Source organism: Pelecanus crispus, chromosome 10, assembly GCF_030463565.1.
Source record: "Pelecanus crispus isolate bPelCri1 chromosome 10, bPelCri1.pri, whole genome shotgun sequence".
Lineage (NCBI taxonomy): Eukaryota > Metazoa > Chordata > Aves > Pelecaniformes > Pelecanidae > Pelecanus > Pelecanus crispus.
In genome coordinates, this window is record NC_134652.1 from 3834509 (window position 1) to 3848633 (window position 14125).

The 14125-nt window shown below is 41.5% G+C and overlaps 1 protein-coding gene across 1 annotated transcript in view; it reads left to right on the forward strand.

Annotated features, from left to right (window-relative positions):
- Positions 1-14125, forward strand: part of C10H10orf90 (chromosome 10 C10orf90 homolog) — a 69922-nt gene that overhangs the window by 45280 nt on the left and 10517 nt on the right. Inside the window, exons 4-6 of the mRNA XM_075717959.1 lie at positions 8059-8349; positions 10395-10588; positions 11671-11869. Coding sequence (XP_075574074.1) covers positions 8059-8349; positions 10395-10588; positions 11671-11869 — 684 coding nt within the window. The remainder of the gene's footprint in view (positions 1-8058; positions 8350-10394; positions 10589-11670; positions 11870-14125) is intronic.

Genomic DNA, 14125 nt, shown 5'->3' on the forward strand with positions numbered 1-14125 from the left:
ACAAGCTGTTTCTTGACATCAAGAGGCTCTTCCTACTTTGGACTGATTATAGGTTTGAAGGCTAATAGCTCTTAGGTACACTTGATAAGCTTTCTCTTTTAAATGATTACAACTTTCTACAGTCAAATATTAGCTTTTGCAAAAAGAAAGCATCTTCTTTCTGAGACATGTATCCACAGCTGTCAATGTCATTTAAAAAAAAAAAAAAAACAACAACAAAAAAACCCCATGAAAGAACTAGCTAGAAAAAAAAACAACCTTTTTTGTTAGAGATAATTTTTTAATCTAGACTTTTAGCTTGAGGTGTTATTGATATAGCTGAGATAATTAAGCCTTATCCTCACCAGGCAGGGCTGTTTGAAGAAGCGTTAGTATAGGTACAATGACATGTTCATCGGGAGTAATAGTCTGACTGATTCTCTCGGTTCAAGCTTGCAAAGTTGTCTCAACTTTGGGTCTTGACAATTCCGGGAACGGAGCTGAGGACATGGCCCAGCCCTGTTTCTCAGGATCCAGCCCCAGGTTTTTATTGAAAGGTAAATCCAAGACCTCATTAAGCACAACATTTTGATGAGGGAGCATGGGCAGAGCTACATCACTGTCAGGATTTTTGCAATTCAGATAGTTTCCATGGATGCTAATGCTGAACAGCATCTGACACCACCTTTTGCAGACAAGTCATTTGACAAACATCAGAAGGCAGTTAGGGACATAGGTCTCTCTGCTGGTCAGCAGAAATATTAGTAAAAACACCTGAATTTTGAAGCACTCCTTGCTGACTCCAGCTTGTTGATTGATTAAAGGTGATGTCTTTTCCTTGGCAGTGATCTGAACAATAAATTATCCATCCTATCTTCCATCCCTTGACAAACACTGAGGTAACTAATAATATTGTCATTGCTCTGAATGTTTCCATTTTTCCATGTTACCAGGCTGTTGAGATGATGTGGTCTGTTTACTTATATCAAAGATCGTATGGCTTAGCAGGGGTACTACTTGATTCATGATAGGAATTGAGTCATCAGTCTTTGTCATCAGGAGGCTGGAGTCTTGGTTTGGATTACAGATCACTGCTTGTCTACTTGAGGCACATGTGGGCTCTGTACAACCTACGCCTACATATGCCTGGGTCTAAATCTTGAAGATGGCAGAAGTTTCTTACATTTAAGGAACATTAATTGCTGCTCCGCTCTGCTTGAGGCATTGGCAGTGTTGGCTCCCATCATGGAGGTCTGGGAGAGCTCAGCATCCCAGGGCATGGGGCTTTTATTAAATTAAAAATAAAAAACCCAACCAACCAGCAGGTGGTCTGTAATGTAAAGCCTACCTACAGTGGTGATGTCTGATCTCATTAATGACACACAGTGAATCAACGCTGTGTGTCTCCTTCCCCATCCGCCTCTTGTCAGGCTTACTTGGTGGTCGTGGAGGATTTGTAGTGCTGCGTCTGTTAAAATGAACCGTGGCCAATTTCAAAGAAGCACTTTGTCATGAATTGTCAAAAATCCACACTGAAACACTAGGAAGAGTGTTATATGAAAATATGAAAAGCTGCATTATCCTGTTGTAAAATGAAAAGGAAAAAAAAAAAAAAGTAGTAACAATGGAAAAGGGCATGTTTGCCTGAATTGTCCATGTTTCAAGGAAAGGCAAGTTTAACCTGCTGTTATGCAGGGTCACTTCCTGTTAGCAAAACCCCCTAAAGGGAGAGGGAGAAAAATGTGAAAAGATACTTTACAGTAAAACAATATAATCATTTTACTCTGAGATCAAGGATTCTTTAAAAAAAAAAGAGCTTTTGAAAAACCTCCCCTTGGTTTTACAGAATGTTTTTAATTCCTCCGTTATCATATGGTTTTCACTAAGTCATTTAAAAATTGAACTGTTGTCTTTTTCTTTCTTGCATAGGGCAAAAATTACTTTTCTCAGATTGTAATTATGATTTTGTTCCTTTTTCCCCTATAAGCAGATGAACTTTTACAACTAGGATCTACATTTGCTGAATTTTATTAACGGAGTCACTCTGCTTTCTGTTTCTTCGAGTTTTGTTCTCCTGTATCTCCCAAAGCACTACACTTGCATGTCTTTGTTCATTAGTTTTAAAGTCTTTCTTCAGCTGGGATAATAGAAAAAACATATATTGCTAGTCATCCAGTTGCAATTCTAGCTATTCTCAGAGGGGCATATATATTTCAAGTGTGGTGCATGGGGATTTAGATATACAATTCCAGATAGTCTTAATGAGAGTAACAGTCCTAATTCCCCACACATATATTAAAAACGGATCCAGAATGTAGAGAGTGAAACTCTGTGATCTTACCTTTAAGTACCTTTGCCTTTTTCTTTTTTCCTAAATATCATTTGCATCTGCATTCGTTAGCGACAGTAATTGACAGCTGCTTTGAGGTTGCGGGAGTTCATCTTTGGAGACCATGCCTGGCTTGCTCTGCCGTGTTTTCCTGGGGATTGGCTGTGCCTGGTTGTGCCTTTTGAATGGAAAGGTTAATTCAATAGGGAGTTAGAGGAAAGAATTTACCAAATTGGCTCCGTTATTCTTCTGATTGCCTTTGATGTTAGACAAGAACAGGGGGCATCTTTTCTTATTGCCGTAATTAACCAAAAAAAAAAAAAAAAAATCCCCACCATACTGCGAATCTAATAAGGATTAAGCTTTAGTTATAATATTAGTACCTAAAGATGACAACTTTCATGCAGAAGGATGCAGTGTTTCTATACCTGAATTTCCTAAAGAATCTTGCTTTTTTTAATTCTTTCTCAGGCATTGTTTTGTTGTCCATAAAATGCTAAGAAGCAGCCATCTTTTTTTTTTTTTTTAATTTTAGACCCCATTCCTAGTTTTGTTCATGCCTTTCTTTTCTTTCTCTCCAGTCCACGTCTTTGGGGATCCCCAGGCACTATGGGCAGAATGCCACCAGTGGCATTTCTTCTAACAGGGAAGGGGTGCAGTGCAGAAGGGAAGGCTGTCTCCAGTGTGAACACTCCAGGCAACTCTTCTTTTTTTTGTTCAGGTCCATATTCTAAGATGTTACAGAGGAGAGTTGTGACTTACAGACAACTCCTTTGCTCACTCTGGTCTCCGCTGTTTTATTTTGCTACCTTGAAGCCCATTTTCACCACCCTGACAATTCTTGCTGCAGTTTCGGATACCAATGCCCAGCCATAGCAAATAGCCTCTCCTGGCGACACAACAGAGGTTTGAGCGGTCTGACAGTCTCAGTGAAGAAGCTGTTCACAACACACACATTTGTTGCACAGACCGTTTCTTGATGTGAAGGCAAATTATCTCCTACTGTGATGCTGACTCAGATGAGCAGAAACTCTTTTCTCCTTTCCACTTTCTTTTCTTCTCTCTGCTTTCTATTGGCCAGTAAACTATTTTAATTTAAAAGATTATTTGAAGAGATAATCTGTTTTCCATTCAAGTTCTTTCTGTGGCTTAGCTGCCCTCCTTTTTTTTTTTTTTTTTTTTCCCCTTCTATCCTTCTAGTATCTTGGCTGCCTTTGTGAAAAGACTTCCTTCTCTGCTGCTCTGCAATTACTTAATGCTACCTGCTGCTTTCTTCATCTTCTCCTACCGTGCTGCCTGTTTATACCTCTTCCCACAAGCACTCTTTGATGCCCATGACCCCGTTAATCTGTCCCAATGTTTCTTCCTTCTATACATCATAAACCATTTGTAGAAACGCAGCGTGCAACTGCAGGTACAGGATCGGTCAGGGAATGGAGGAACAGATCGCTGTATACACATGAGCTCCAGCTGAGTGTATGCACAGAATTGAGTCTGTCCAGTTTGTTGTGAGTATTTGCATCAAAACTATTTTCATCTGAGGAGAGCACTAAGTTTTGACAAAAGATAAGGCAAATATTTGCCATGTGTGAAAAGCAAGGAGAAAAATCACTTACACCAGAGAGAAGAGGGAGAGCTTGGATGCTAGCCTAGAATTTGAGAGCTCTGTGTGCACTTCCTTGCTTTGACCAGATTTTCTGTATGGCTGTGAAATTGCTTAGGACAGGGTTTATCTCAGTGAATTTAATTACAAAAAAGTTAATTTTTCTGTCTGTGTTGATCTTCAGGGATCCCTCACTAGACGATCCCCTGAGAATTTGACTCCTCCCTGTATGGGCAGTTGAGTTAGAGAAAGAAACATGTTAAAATCTTTCTGATCTGCAAGGTGAGGGAAAAACGCTAGATGCTGTACCTTAATGTCTCTGATTTCTCTAGAAATACAGGGTGACTGAAAAGAAACATGAGCCATTCAGGTCACTAAAATGTGTAGGAGACCATCTTTTGTGGCAAAGAATATTTCTCATCTATTGTGAGTGGATTAAGGATTGGGAAAGTGAATTCAAAACTTCCCACACCTCACTGCAGGATCTACATTTACTTAATGACTATGAGATAAGGAAGGGTCTAACATGATGTGGCATTTATTGATCCTTTATTGGATGCGGTGGCGGGAACATTGCCACCAAGGATGAGGAAAAGGCTGAGGTACTTAATCATAGAATCATAGAATCGTTCAGGTTGGAAAAGACCTTTAAGATCATCCAGTCCAACCATTCACCTAACATTTCCAAGTCCACCACTAAACCTGTTCAGGGTAGTATAATAATTAATTTCATGTTTCCTGGCTGGATTATTTTTTAATGAAAGTAAAAACTAAGAATCATTAAGGTTGGAAAGGATCTCTAAGACCATCAGTCCAACCATCAACCCAACACCCCCATGCCCACTAAACTATGTCCCAAAGTGCCACATCTACCCATTTTTGAACAAAGAATGCCCTCTTTGCCTTAGTCTTTAATAGCCAGACCAGTTATCCACAGGGCATTCAGCCCCCTGAGCTGGAAGACAGGGACGGAGAACAGAATGAAGCCCCCATAATCCAGGAGGAAGCAGTTAATGACCTGCTACGCCACCTGGACACTCACAAGCCTATGGGGCCGGATGGGATCCACCCGAGAGTACTGAGGGAGCTGGTGGAGGAGCTTGCCAAGCCATTCTCCATCATCTATCAGCAGTCCTGGTTAACAGGGGAGGTCCCTGATGACTGGAGGCTTGCCAATGTGATGCCCATCTACAAGAAGGGCCGGAAGGAGGACCCGGGGAACTCCAGGCCTGTCAGCCTGACCTCGGTGCCGGGGAAGATTAAGGAGCAGTTCATATTGAGTGAACTCAACAGGCAAGTGCAGGTCAACCAGGGGATCAGGCCCAGCCAGCATGGGTTTATGAAAGGCAGGTCCTGCTTGACCAATCCGATCTCCTTCTATGACCTGGTGACCTGCCTGGTGGATGAAGGAAAGCCTGTGGATGTCACCTACCTGGACTTCAGTAAAGCCTTTGACACCATCTCCCACAGCATTCTCCTAGGGAAGCTGGTGGCTCATGGCTTAGGCAGGTGTACCCTTCGCTGGGTAAAAAACTGGCTGGATGGCTGAGCCCAAAGAGTTGTGGTGAATGGAGTTAAATCCAGTTGGCGGCCGGTCACGAGCTGTGTTCGCCAGGGCTCTGTTTTGGGGCCAGCCTTGTTTAATATCTTTATCGATGATCTGGATGAGGGGATTGAGTGCACCCTCAGCAAGTTTGCAGATGACACCAAACTAGGTGGGAGTGTTGATCTGCTTGAGGGTAGGAAGGTCCTGAAGAGGGATCTGGACAGGCTGGATCAATGGGCCAAGGCCAACTGTATGAGGTTCAACAAGGTCAAGTGCCAGGTCCTGCACTTGGGTCACAACAACCCCATGCAACGCTCCAGGCTTGGGAAAGAGTGGCTGGAAAGCTACCTGGTGGAAAAGGAGCTGGGGGTGTTGGTTGGCAGCGGCTGAACATGAGCCAGCAGTGTGCCCAGGTGGCCAAGGTGGCCAACAGCATCCTGGCTTGTGTCAGGAATAGTGTGGCCAGCAGGAGCAGGGCAGGGATCGTCCCTCTGTACCCAGTGCTGGTGAGGCCACACCTGGAATGCTGTGTCCAGTTTTGGGCCCCTCAGTACAAGAAGGACACTGAGGTGCTGGAGCGTGTCCAGAGAAGGGCAATGAAGCTGGTAAAGGGTCTGGAGCACAGGGCTGATGAGGAGCGGCTGAGGGAACTGGGATTGTTTAGTCTGGAGAAGAGGAGGCTGAGGGGAGACCTTATTGCTCTCTACAACTACCTGAGAGGACATTTATAGTGAGGTGGGTGTTGGTCTCTTCTCCCAAGTAACAAGTGATAGGATGAGAGGAAATGGGCTCAAGCTGCATCAGGGGAGGTTTAGATTGGATATTAGGAAAAAAATTGTTCATGGAGAGAGTGGTCAAGCATTGGAACAGGCTGTTCAGAGAGGTGGGGGAGTCCCCATCCCTGGAGGGGTTCAAAACACGGGCAGAGGTGGCACTTTGGGACATGGTTTAGTGGGCATGGGTGGTGTTGGGTTGATGGTTGGACTGATGATCTTAGAGGTCCTTTCCAACCTTAATGATTCCCTTCTAATTTTACTTTCATTAAAAAATAATCCAGCCACCAAGCCAGGAAACCTGAAATTAATTAATACTCTACTGTTAACTGGCTTAGTGGTGGACTTGGTAGTGTTAGGTGAATGGTTGGACTGGATAATCTTAAAGGTCTTTTCCAACCTAAAGAATTCTATGGTTCTATTCTATTATTTCATCCTTCCTTGTGGACTGGATCAAAGAAGAAAAACACTTCTGATCTTCCCTCTGTCCTCAACCAAGACATTGGAAAGAAGCGTTTGGAGAGGGGCAGCTGCCGAGAATGAGTCAGCAGAGAAAAGAATTATGTGGCTGCTTTTAAAAAAGTGTTTGTCATGAAGCACCAGTAGTTTGTTGAATGCATTATGTCCACAACAGACAACGAGATAATCCCTGCCTGGTTTGTTTGGTTTTATGGTTAGTTCTGAAACCAGTTGGGGTTTTTTTCCCTTGTACCTCCCAAATCTCTCAGTTGCCTTCTTTCACCAATTTTTTAATAGCTATTGGTCATTTCCATCTACATACATCTTTAGGTCCTGTGACTAGAACTGCCAATAGACAATTTATGCACATTATTGAAAAAGAAGAGCAGAGTCATTCTGTGTGCATGGCCATGTGGGTGCCTGCCTACCAGTCATTTATAGGGACAGAAAATAGTTCCCATCTGCACCTTCTTTCTCGCCCCCTTGTTGATCCTGATGCACTTTCCATGTTGTCCCTAATCTTTGGATTTAATTTCCTGATTTTTTTTTTTTCCTCTTCTATTTCTTCTCTCTCCAAAATTCTGCCTAAATGCACCTTGGAAAATGGACACTTCTGTGTTCTTATATGCCTAATTTTCTAGGGTTTTGCTGGCAGTAGTGGTGGTCAGCTTGAATCATCTTTCAAGGTTTGTATAGCACAGAGCTTACCCGACTATCTCTATTGCTTTTGACAAAGCAGGGTCCTGCAGTTGTAGCTGCTGTGCAACATCCTTCTCATCCAAACAATTTCAGGGGAAAGCGTATCTTGTACAAATTGGACTTTTTGGCTGCTGGTTCCTGCTGCGGCTTTGCACAGAGGTAGAACAGGGCACTAAAAATGTTGGAGACAGGTGCTGCTTCTGCAGCAGCCACTCCACTACAGAGAGGTTAAAACCCTCATCCCGAAACCACTTGGACCTCAGTTTCCATCACAGCCACCACTGGATCCATAACTATAATTTTGATCAGGCTTAACCAATCTAAAATGTTCTTCTCAAGTGAATAAGAGACAAAAGACAGACACATAGCATATATTTTTGTCAGAGGTATCTTGACCCATTCCACGCTGCCCATCAGAGTGTATCTAAGTTATTTAGAAAGACAGTTTATTTTTATGAAGAGTATCCTCTGTGATTATTTCTATTGGTTAACATTTTGTTGCAGTACAGCTGCATGGCAGTTACAATAAAATGTGTATCAGTTACAACTTTTAAAATACACAACTGAAAGCAGTTTTGCAGGAACTAAAAATTGTGAGGACTAGAGAGTTGAGAAGAAAAATGTTCCCATGTTATAGAATTTGGGGTTGTTTTTTTTCTGTTTTTCACAGGAACACACATGCTGTTGGGAAGCAAGAGGAAGCAATGCACCACGGGCAGGAGCAGCACAACGGCCTCTGGCCCTCTTCCAGATACAGCATCCAGAAAGGCAATTGCTGCTGCTACTGATGGTCCATCGAAAAAGAGAGATCCCTCCAAAGGCACCTCCAAATCCAAAGAGATCCAAGCACAGGGTGTCCTGACACCAAAAATGTTTGTCTCCGATAGTATGTGCAATAGAAAAGCTTCATCAAGAATCCTCTCGGAAGAAAATGTTCACAGGCAAAACCAGCTCCTAAAAAGTAAGGTACAAATCCTACTGTGGTTGTTAGGAATATGGTTTCAATAATAAGATGAGATCAGTCTCAAAGAAAAAAGTGAAATAATGGAAAGTCAGTCCATTTTTGTCCAGCTTTAAGTGCTGAGTATGAGTCATCTGGTGAGAGATCAATCAACTAATCTGACTGTATACATTGCTATGGTTAATAGAAAACAAGATGAAAATGAGAAAGATAGGCTTACTTTGTAAGTAGATTCACGAAAATCTTGAAAAAACATTAAAATTGCAGAGTCAAGCAGTCCCAGTCCAAGAACCAAGAAACACCAGAAGTGAGGTTATTTTTACAACCTTGTTTTGATACCTTTCTCTTCTGCAGTCTTTTTTTTTTACATGACAGAATGAACTATGTGGTGCACAGGTATGGCATGAAATACTTTGTTTGGAGAGATTATCATGAAGAAAAAAAAAGAAAAACGTTTTGACAATTGACTATCAACAAGGTTTCAGCATGTAAAACATAATTTCTTCTAGTTCAGCACCGGTTTGGATGTCTTAATTCCAATGCTTATTCAAATAGCTAAAATGAAGATGGCACAAGCAGCCGTATTCATGCATAAGGTATTTTTGCAGAAGACAGCTGAGATATACTACAGATTAATTTGGCTTTAGTATCAATAGGTTTGTGAGAGATTTACTCCAAGAATACCTTACAAATGCTATAACGGTCGTATAGCCTTTTTTCTTACAGCGTTTTTTCTTACAGATTTTTTTGGAGTCAGGTAGGCAGATTTTTTCCATTATTGACTCTAAAGCTACTGCGTATAACACCCATTTAGATGAGAGAAGCCTACGTTCTGCTTTCAGTGCCTGAAGTTCAAGCGTGCCATTTCACTAACTGGAAGTGACTTAGTTTTACAAAAGTGAAGCATCCACTGAGATCTATCAAAGATAAAGTTAATCGACACTTCTGTAAACCTGGCTTATCAAGGAGTTGAGTTTCATGTTCACAGGTTTCAAGGTTTTTTTCCAAAATGTTAACAAGAACAGTATTAGGGAGGAAATACAGTTCAGGCTTTTATAAGGCAAATGTACCCAACACAGATCATTTTAATATTTTTTTAAGTACAATATAATATGTACAATATGTCATAAAGAGGAAAATATTTTAAGTTTATTGTAACCAAAAATTGAAATAAAACAGTAATGGGCTTTATTCCCAGATATTTAGTTCTAGAAATCAAATTATTTGGCAAGGAAGACGTACTCCAGTGTGACTTTTCAAAATAGTTCATATGGAGCTCTTCCGAAGTTCTTTTGTTATTTTGGATTAATTCTGTCCTCTAAATGAGAATCTTGTCAAGTATGATTTTTGAGCACATAGCCTTTTTTGGTCCTAATTTGTGCAGGGAGTATCAGTCATTGAGCATTAAAGCACAATTAGAAGCGTAGAAAATAATCTTTTTTCTCAGTGGAGGACTTTGTGCATTGACAGCTTTCATAATAGTACACTATAAGGCATATTAACCTTTTGTTTATTATTTTTTTCATGGAGTCTTTCCAATAATGAATATATAGAAATTATAGAAAGCAAACCGTCTTATCAGCAAAGAAAAAAAACAAGAGTAGCATTTATGAAAGTCTCAGTATGGTCAAAGAGAAATGATATGTGATTAAGGTCCATAACAATATGTTATTTCCTACAATACGTGCAATAAATTGAAATGAACTCAAAGTGCAAGTCACAGCGTGATATCCTTTGCTTTCCGTGATGCAACTGTGGTACAGAAGTGTCTTGCTTTTGGGAAGCGAATACCAGCGAACGGAGCTAAGCATCCGAGCGGTTTAATTATGCTTCAATGTGATGTCTGGCTTAATGTGAAAGATACTCTGGGTGTCACAGGGCAGTGAGTAGCACCTATGATTAGATTTGATCTATTCTGCTTAATGAGGCCTATTAATAATACCTTGGCATTCTTATTTCAGAAATTGCCCTCTATGTCTAATGAGGTGGAGAACCCAATAAAAAATTAACCATGCACTCTTAATGAACTTTTAAATCTCTCGAAGGTGATTATGAATTCTGTGGTTCAAGTGACAAAATAAAGGAGCGTAAGGAGGAGGATGAGTGGGAGCGAGCCAGCAGGGTAACACTATCTGCAGCTCGCTCGCCAGATGTTACTCGTGAGAAAAACGACGCGCTCACCCGGCCAGAAACCAGCTCCCAGCCTGAGAAAACTCCACCAGCCCTGCAGACGCTGCAGGTAAAATATCAATTTGTTGTTATTGTTGTTAATACATGGATTGATTTTTTTAAATTTATTTATTCTTTTTTTCTTTTTTTTTAATCTTTTTCTTTCTTACTTTTCCCCCCTTTTTTCCTTTTTTTCTTTTTCCTTTTTTTTTTTTTCTTTTTTTTTTCTTTTTTTCTTCTTCTTACTTCATGGATAGTGGTTGCTTCCTGGGAAGTGGATGAGGGCAGAAGTTCACATCTCCGTGATTTTTCTCCTTTCCAGTGACATTTTGGTAGCTGGCATCAGCTGCCAAGACTTGCTTGTCTGGTTGTAACAGCTCCCCATCCTAAGCCCCAGCTGCCATTCCTGTAGAGGAACATGGTCAAAGTGTGGGGATTCACACATTTCCCAAAGACACTTTTGAAATTGTGCCTCGAAACTGCCAATTTCCCAAACGTGCACGACACCCAGTACCATGAGCGGCAGCCGTAGGTATGGACATGACCCCAGGTTGATACCAAGCCCCAGCAGCAGATGTGCTTTCCTGCCTTCTCCTCCGGCATGTGCTGCATACCAATCTCCACTCCTGTCTTCCGTCCTAAGACATTCCTAAATGTTGAAGGGGCCTTTGACTGGAAAGAGTTTTCTTCCTGGATCATCCATGAAGAGATCTGCATGACAATCTAAATAAACAGGGAAGTTTGTGAACTGTCAGTGACAAGCTGCTTTGGCGATGAGGTGAGACAAGGAAATAAGCAAAACATCAAGAACTTGAATTTGGAATATTCATAAAAATATGTAATTCAAAACCTTTTGGATGTGTTTTCTGGAAGTTGTGGGTTTTTTTCAGAAATTCTCCTTTGTTTGATCTGGAAATTTCAACCAAGACAGCTTTCTAACAGCAAAAGGAAGTAGAATCATAGAATCGTAGAATGCTTTGGGTTGGAAGGGACCTTGAGAGATAAAGAGATAGGAAGGCAGTTTGCTAACTTTTGTACAGACAAGCTATCATTTTCATTGACAATCTCTTACTGAACCCAGTTAGATGCATATCACATTTTTTTCTTCCTTTTAATTCTCTTAAAATGAAGCGGTTTCTCTGTTTCATTTAGGAAGCACTAGAAACCCATAAGCCTCAGTTCATCTCTCGTTCACAAGAAAGGCTGAAGAGACTTGAACGCATGGTCCAGCTGAGAAAAGCCCAGCAGAGCAATGCTCCTGCAAGCAACCAAGGCGTGCTCGTTCGCAAGCTTTCCTCAACATCCACTTCAAGCAAAAAGAAGCAATACACCATTCCTCACCCGCTCAGTGGTAAGTTGAGTTGTGACCAGCAACAGGTCTGTAGCTGTCTTTGAAATCTTGCCATGTGTATAGCATTTCCGTACTAACTTTGTGAAAAAACCTGAGACCCGCTGCTCCTGTTTAGAATCATAGAATCGTTTAGGTTGGAAAAGACCTTTCAGATCATCCAGTCCAACCATTAACCTAACAGTACCAAGTCCACCACTAAACCAGTTAAGGGTAGAGTAGCAATTTCATGTTTCCTGGCTTGGTGGCTGCATTATTTTCACTCCCTCAGCGCTCCAGCACCTGTCCTAACGCTCAAAGCAGAAAGTCTCTGAGGCATAGAGATGGGTTAGGGGGGATGAGGTGTTTTCTGTGCTCTGTGGCACCGGAAGGAGACTTCCTTGGGGACTTCTTGTCATTGTCACATGCAGTCGTGTTCTCCAGCATGATGCAAGTTGCTGCTAGTTGTAGAGGTGATAGCAATAAATGGCATTTCATACCTCTCAGAGCTCACAGAAAAAAACAGTTTGGGGAGATAAATGGCAGGTGGGGGGACAGGTGGGATTTGGGAGTAGGAGTCCCAATCCAGTCTTCTCAACATCTTCAGGTGTGGACTTGCCACTTGACTCATGAGGCCCTCAGCGGGGAGGTAGCTGTGAAAGAATGCTTGTCTGCCCAGCAGCTGCATGCAAGGCTGCTAAATCAATGCATCTAAACTCTGTGATTTCCTGATTCAAGTTGATTAGGTTGTTTTATTACCCTAGTGGTAAACAGACTCAATAGCCAGCAAGTAAAAAGGTTCTCTCTGAGAAGCTCCCTCGGAGCTCCCTCCCAATAGCACCTCTGTAAATATCTAGTCGCAAGATGTTAAACAAATTACTTTTGTTTTTCTTTTTTTTCTTTTTAATTACCATCTGGCTGTTACTTATTTCAGTTGACTAAAGGAAAAGATTTATTTGATTGATTGGCATTCCTCTTTACATTTTGGTTTTAAATCTGTGGCTGTTAGAAGCCACATTATTCTACTGAAAAGTAAATCAATTGAAAACATTAAACAACTAGATGGGTCACCTGGAGGGAGCAGGGAAGAAAAATCTTTGATGTCCTCAACATGGGAAATATATATGTATTTTGCTCCCCGGGGAGTGAGATTGGGTGCAGGAAAGCTGGGCGCAGTCCCCATCTCAGGGCTCTTGGCATGCTTTGCATTGGCGAGTACCAATTTCTATCGCGACATCCGTGCCATTTGTTGTGGTGTGACAGAGTCTGCCTTACATCAGGTACGTGATGGGTTTTTATAGTAAGAGCTAAATAAGCATAAGCAAACAAAGCACAAAATATGAATTATATTTTGAAGAGTCGATAGAATTCAGTCACCACTTCAATTATCCAAGTTAATTTACTTGGCTTCAGGTCTCTCAGGGCTGCACTGCCCTGCGGTGTCGGGGGCTCTGCACCAGCACCAGCACCAGCACCAGCAAGCCCTCCCAGCAGGCAGCGGCACAGTCTGCCATATATCTTAGAAGAAGTGGCAAATATCTCTCCCTTTGTTTGGTCATCTTTGAAAGTCCCCCAAACCACTCTGCAAATACTTTACGAAGCAAAAAAAGGACAGGTTAAAGCTATTTCTCCATAAAATTATAGTTAAAGATTAATTTGTATGCTTGTTTAATGAGTAATAAAAGCATAATGTTGAAATATATTCGTTAATTATTCAAGTAAATTACTATTTCCCTCTTTTAGTGGTTGGTCATTAAAGATAAATTTGTCTGAGGAGAATCTTTAGTTTCTGTAACTCATCTGCCTTCATGCAGCCACGTGTAATTTTTCTGTTTGTGAGATCTTAATATTTTTATAATGACAGAAGTGTCACATGTCTGTTATTCAAGCATAACTGTAATTAACATTGGAAATCCTAGATTCCTGATAAAGCACAGCTGTGTAGGCTGCAGTTCAGAGGGCTGTGTAGGAGTGTACTGAGCACATTTAATTTGCTCTGAGTCCTGACAATTGGTGTTTTAGGGCTTCTCGTGGTGGATGCTATTGTGCAGAAGGATTAGTCTCATTAATTAGTCCCAGAGTGGGGGATCTTTGTTTCCTACAGATACTCCCAAACTTTTCTAGTAGCAACCCCTCTTGCAGAAGAGACAAGGGCTTCGCCCTTGTGCCCGCCAAGGGCGCTGGCTGCCTGTATCCTTCTGATGTCTCTGCTGATGGCAACGGGGTCACAGCCTTCTCCTTCCCTTCTGCCAGCCCCCAAAGCTGGAAGGAAGAGAAGTT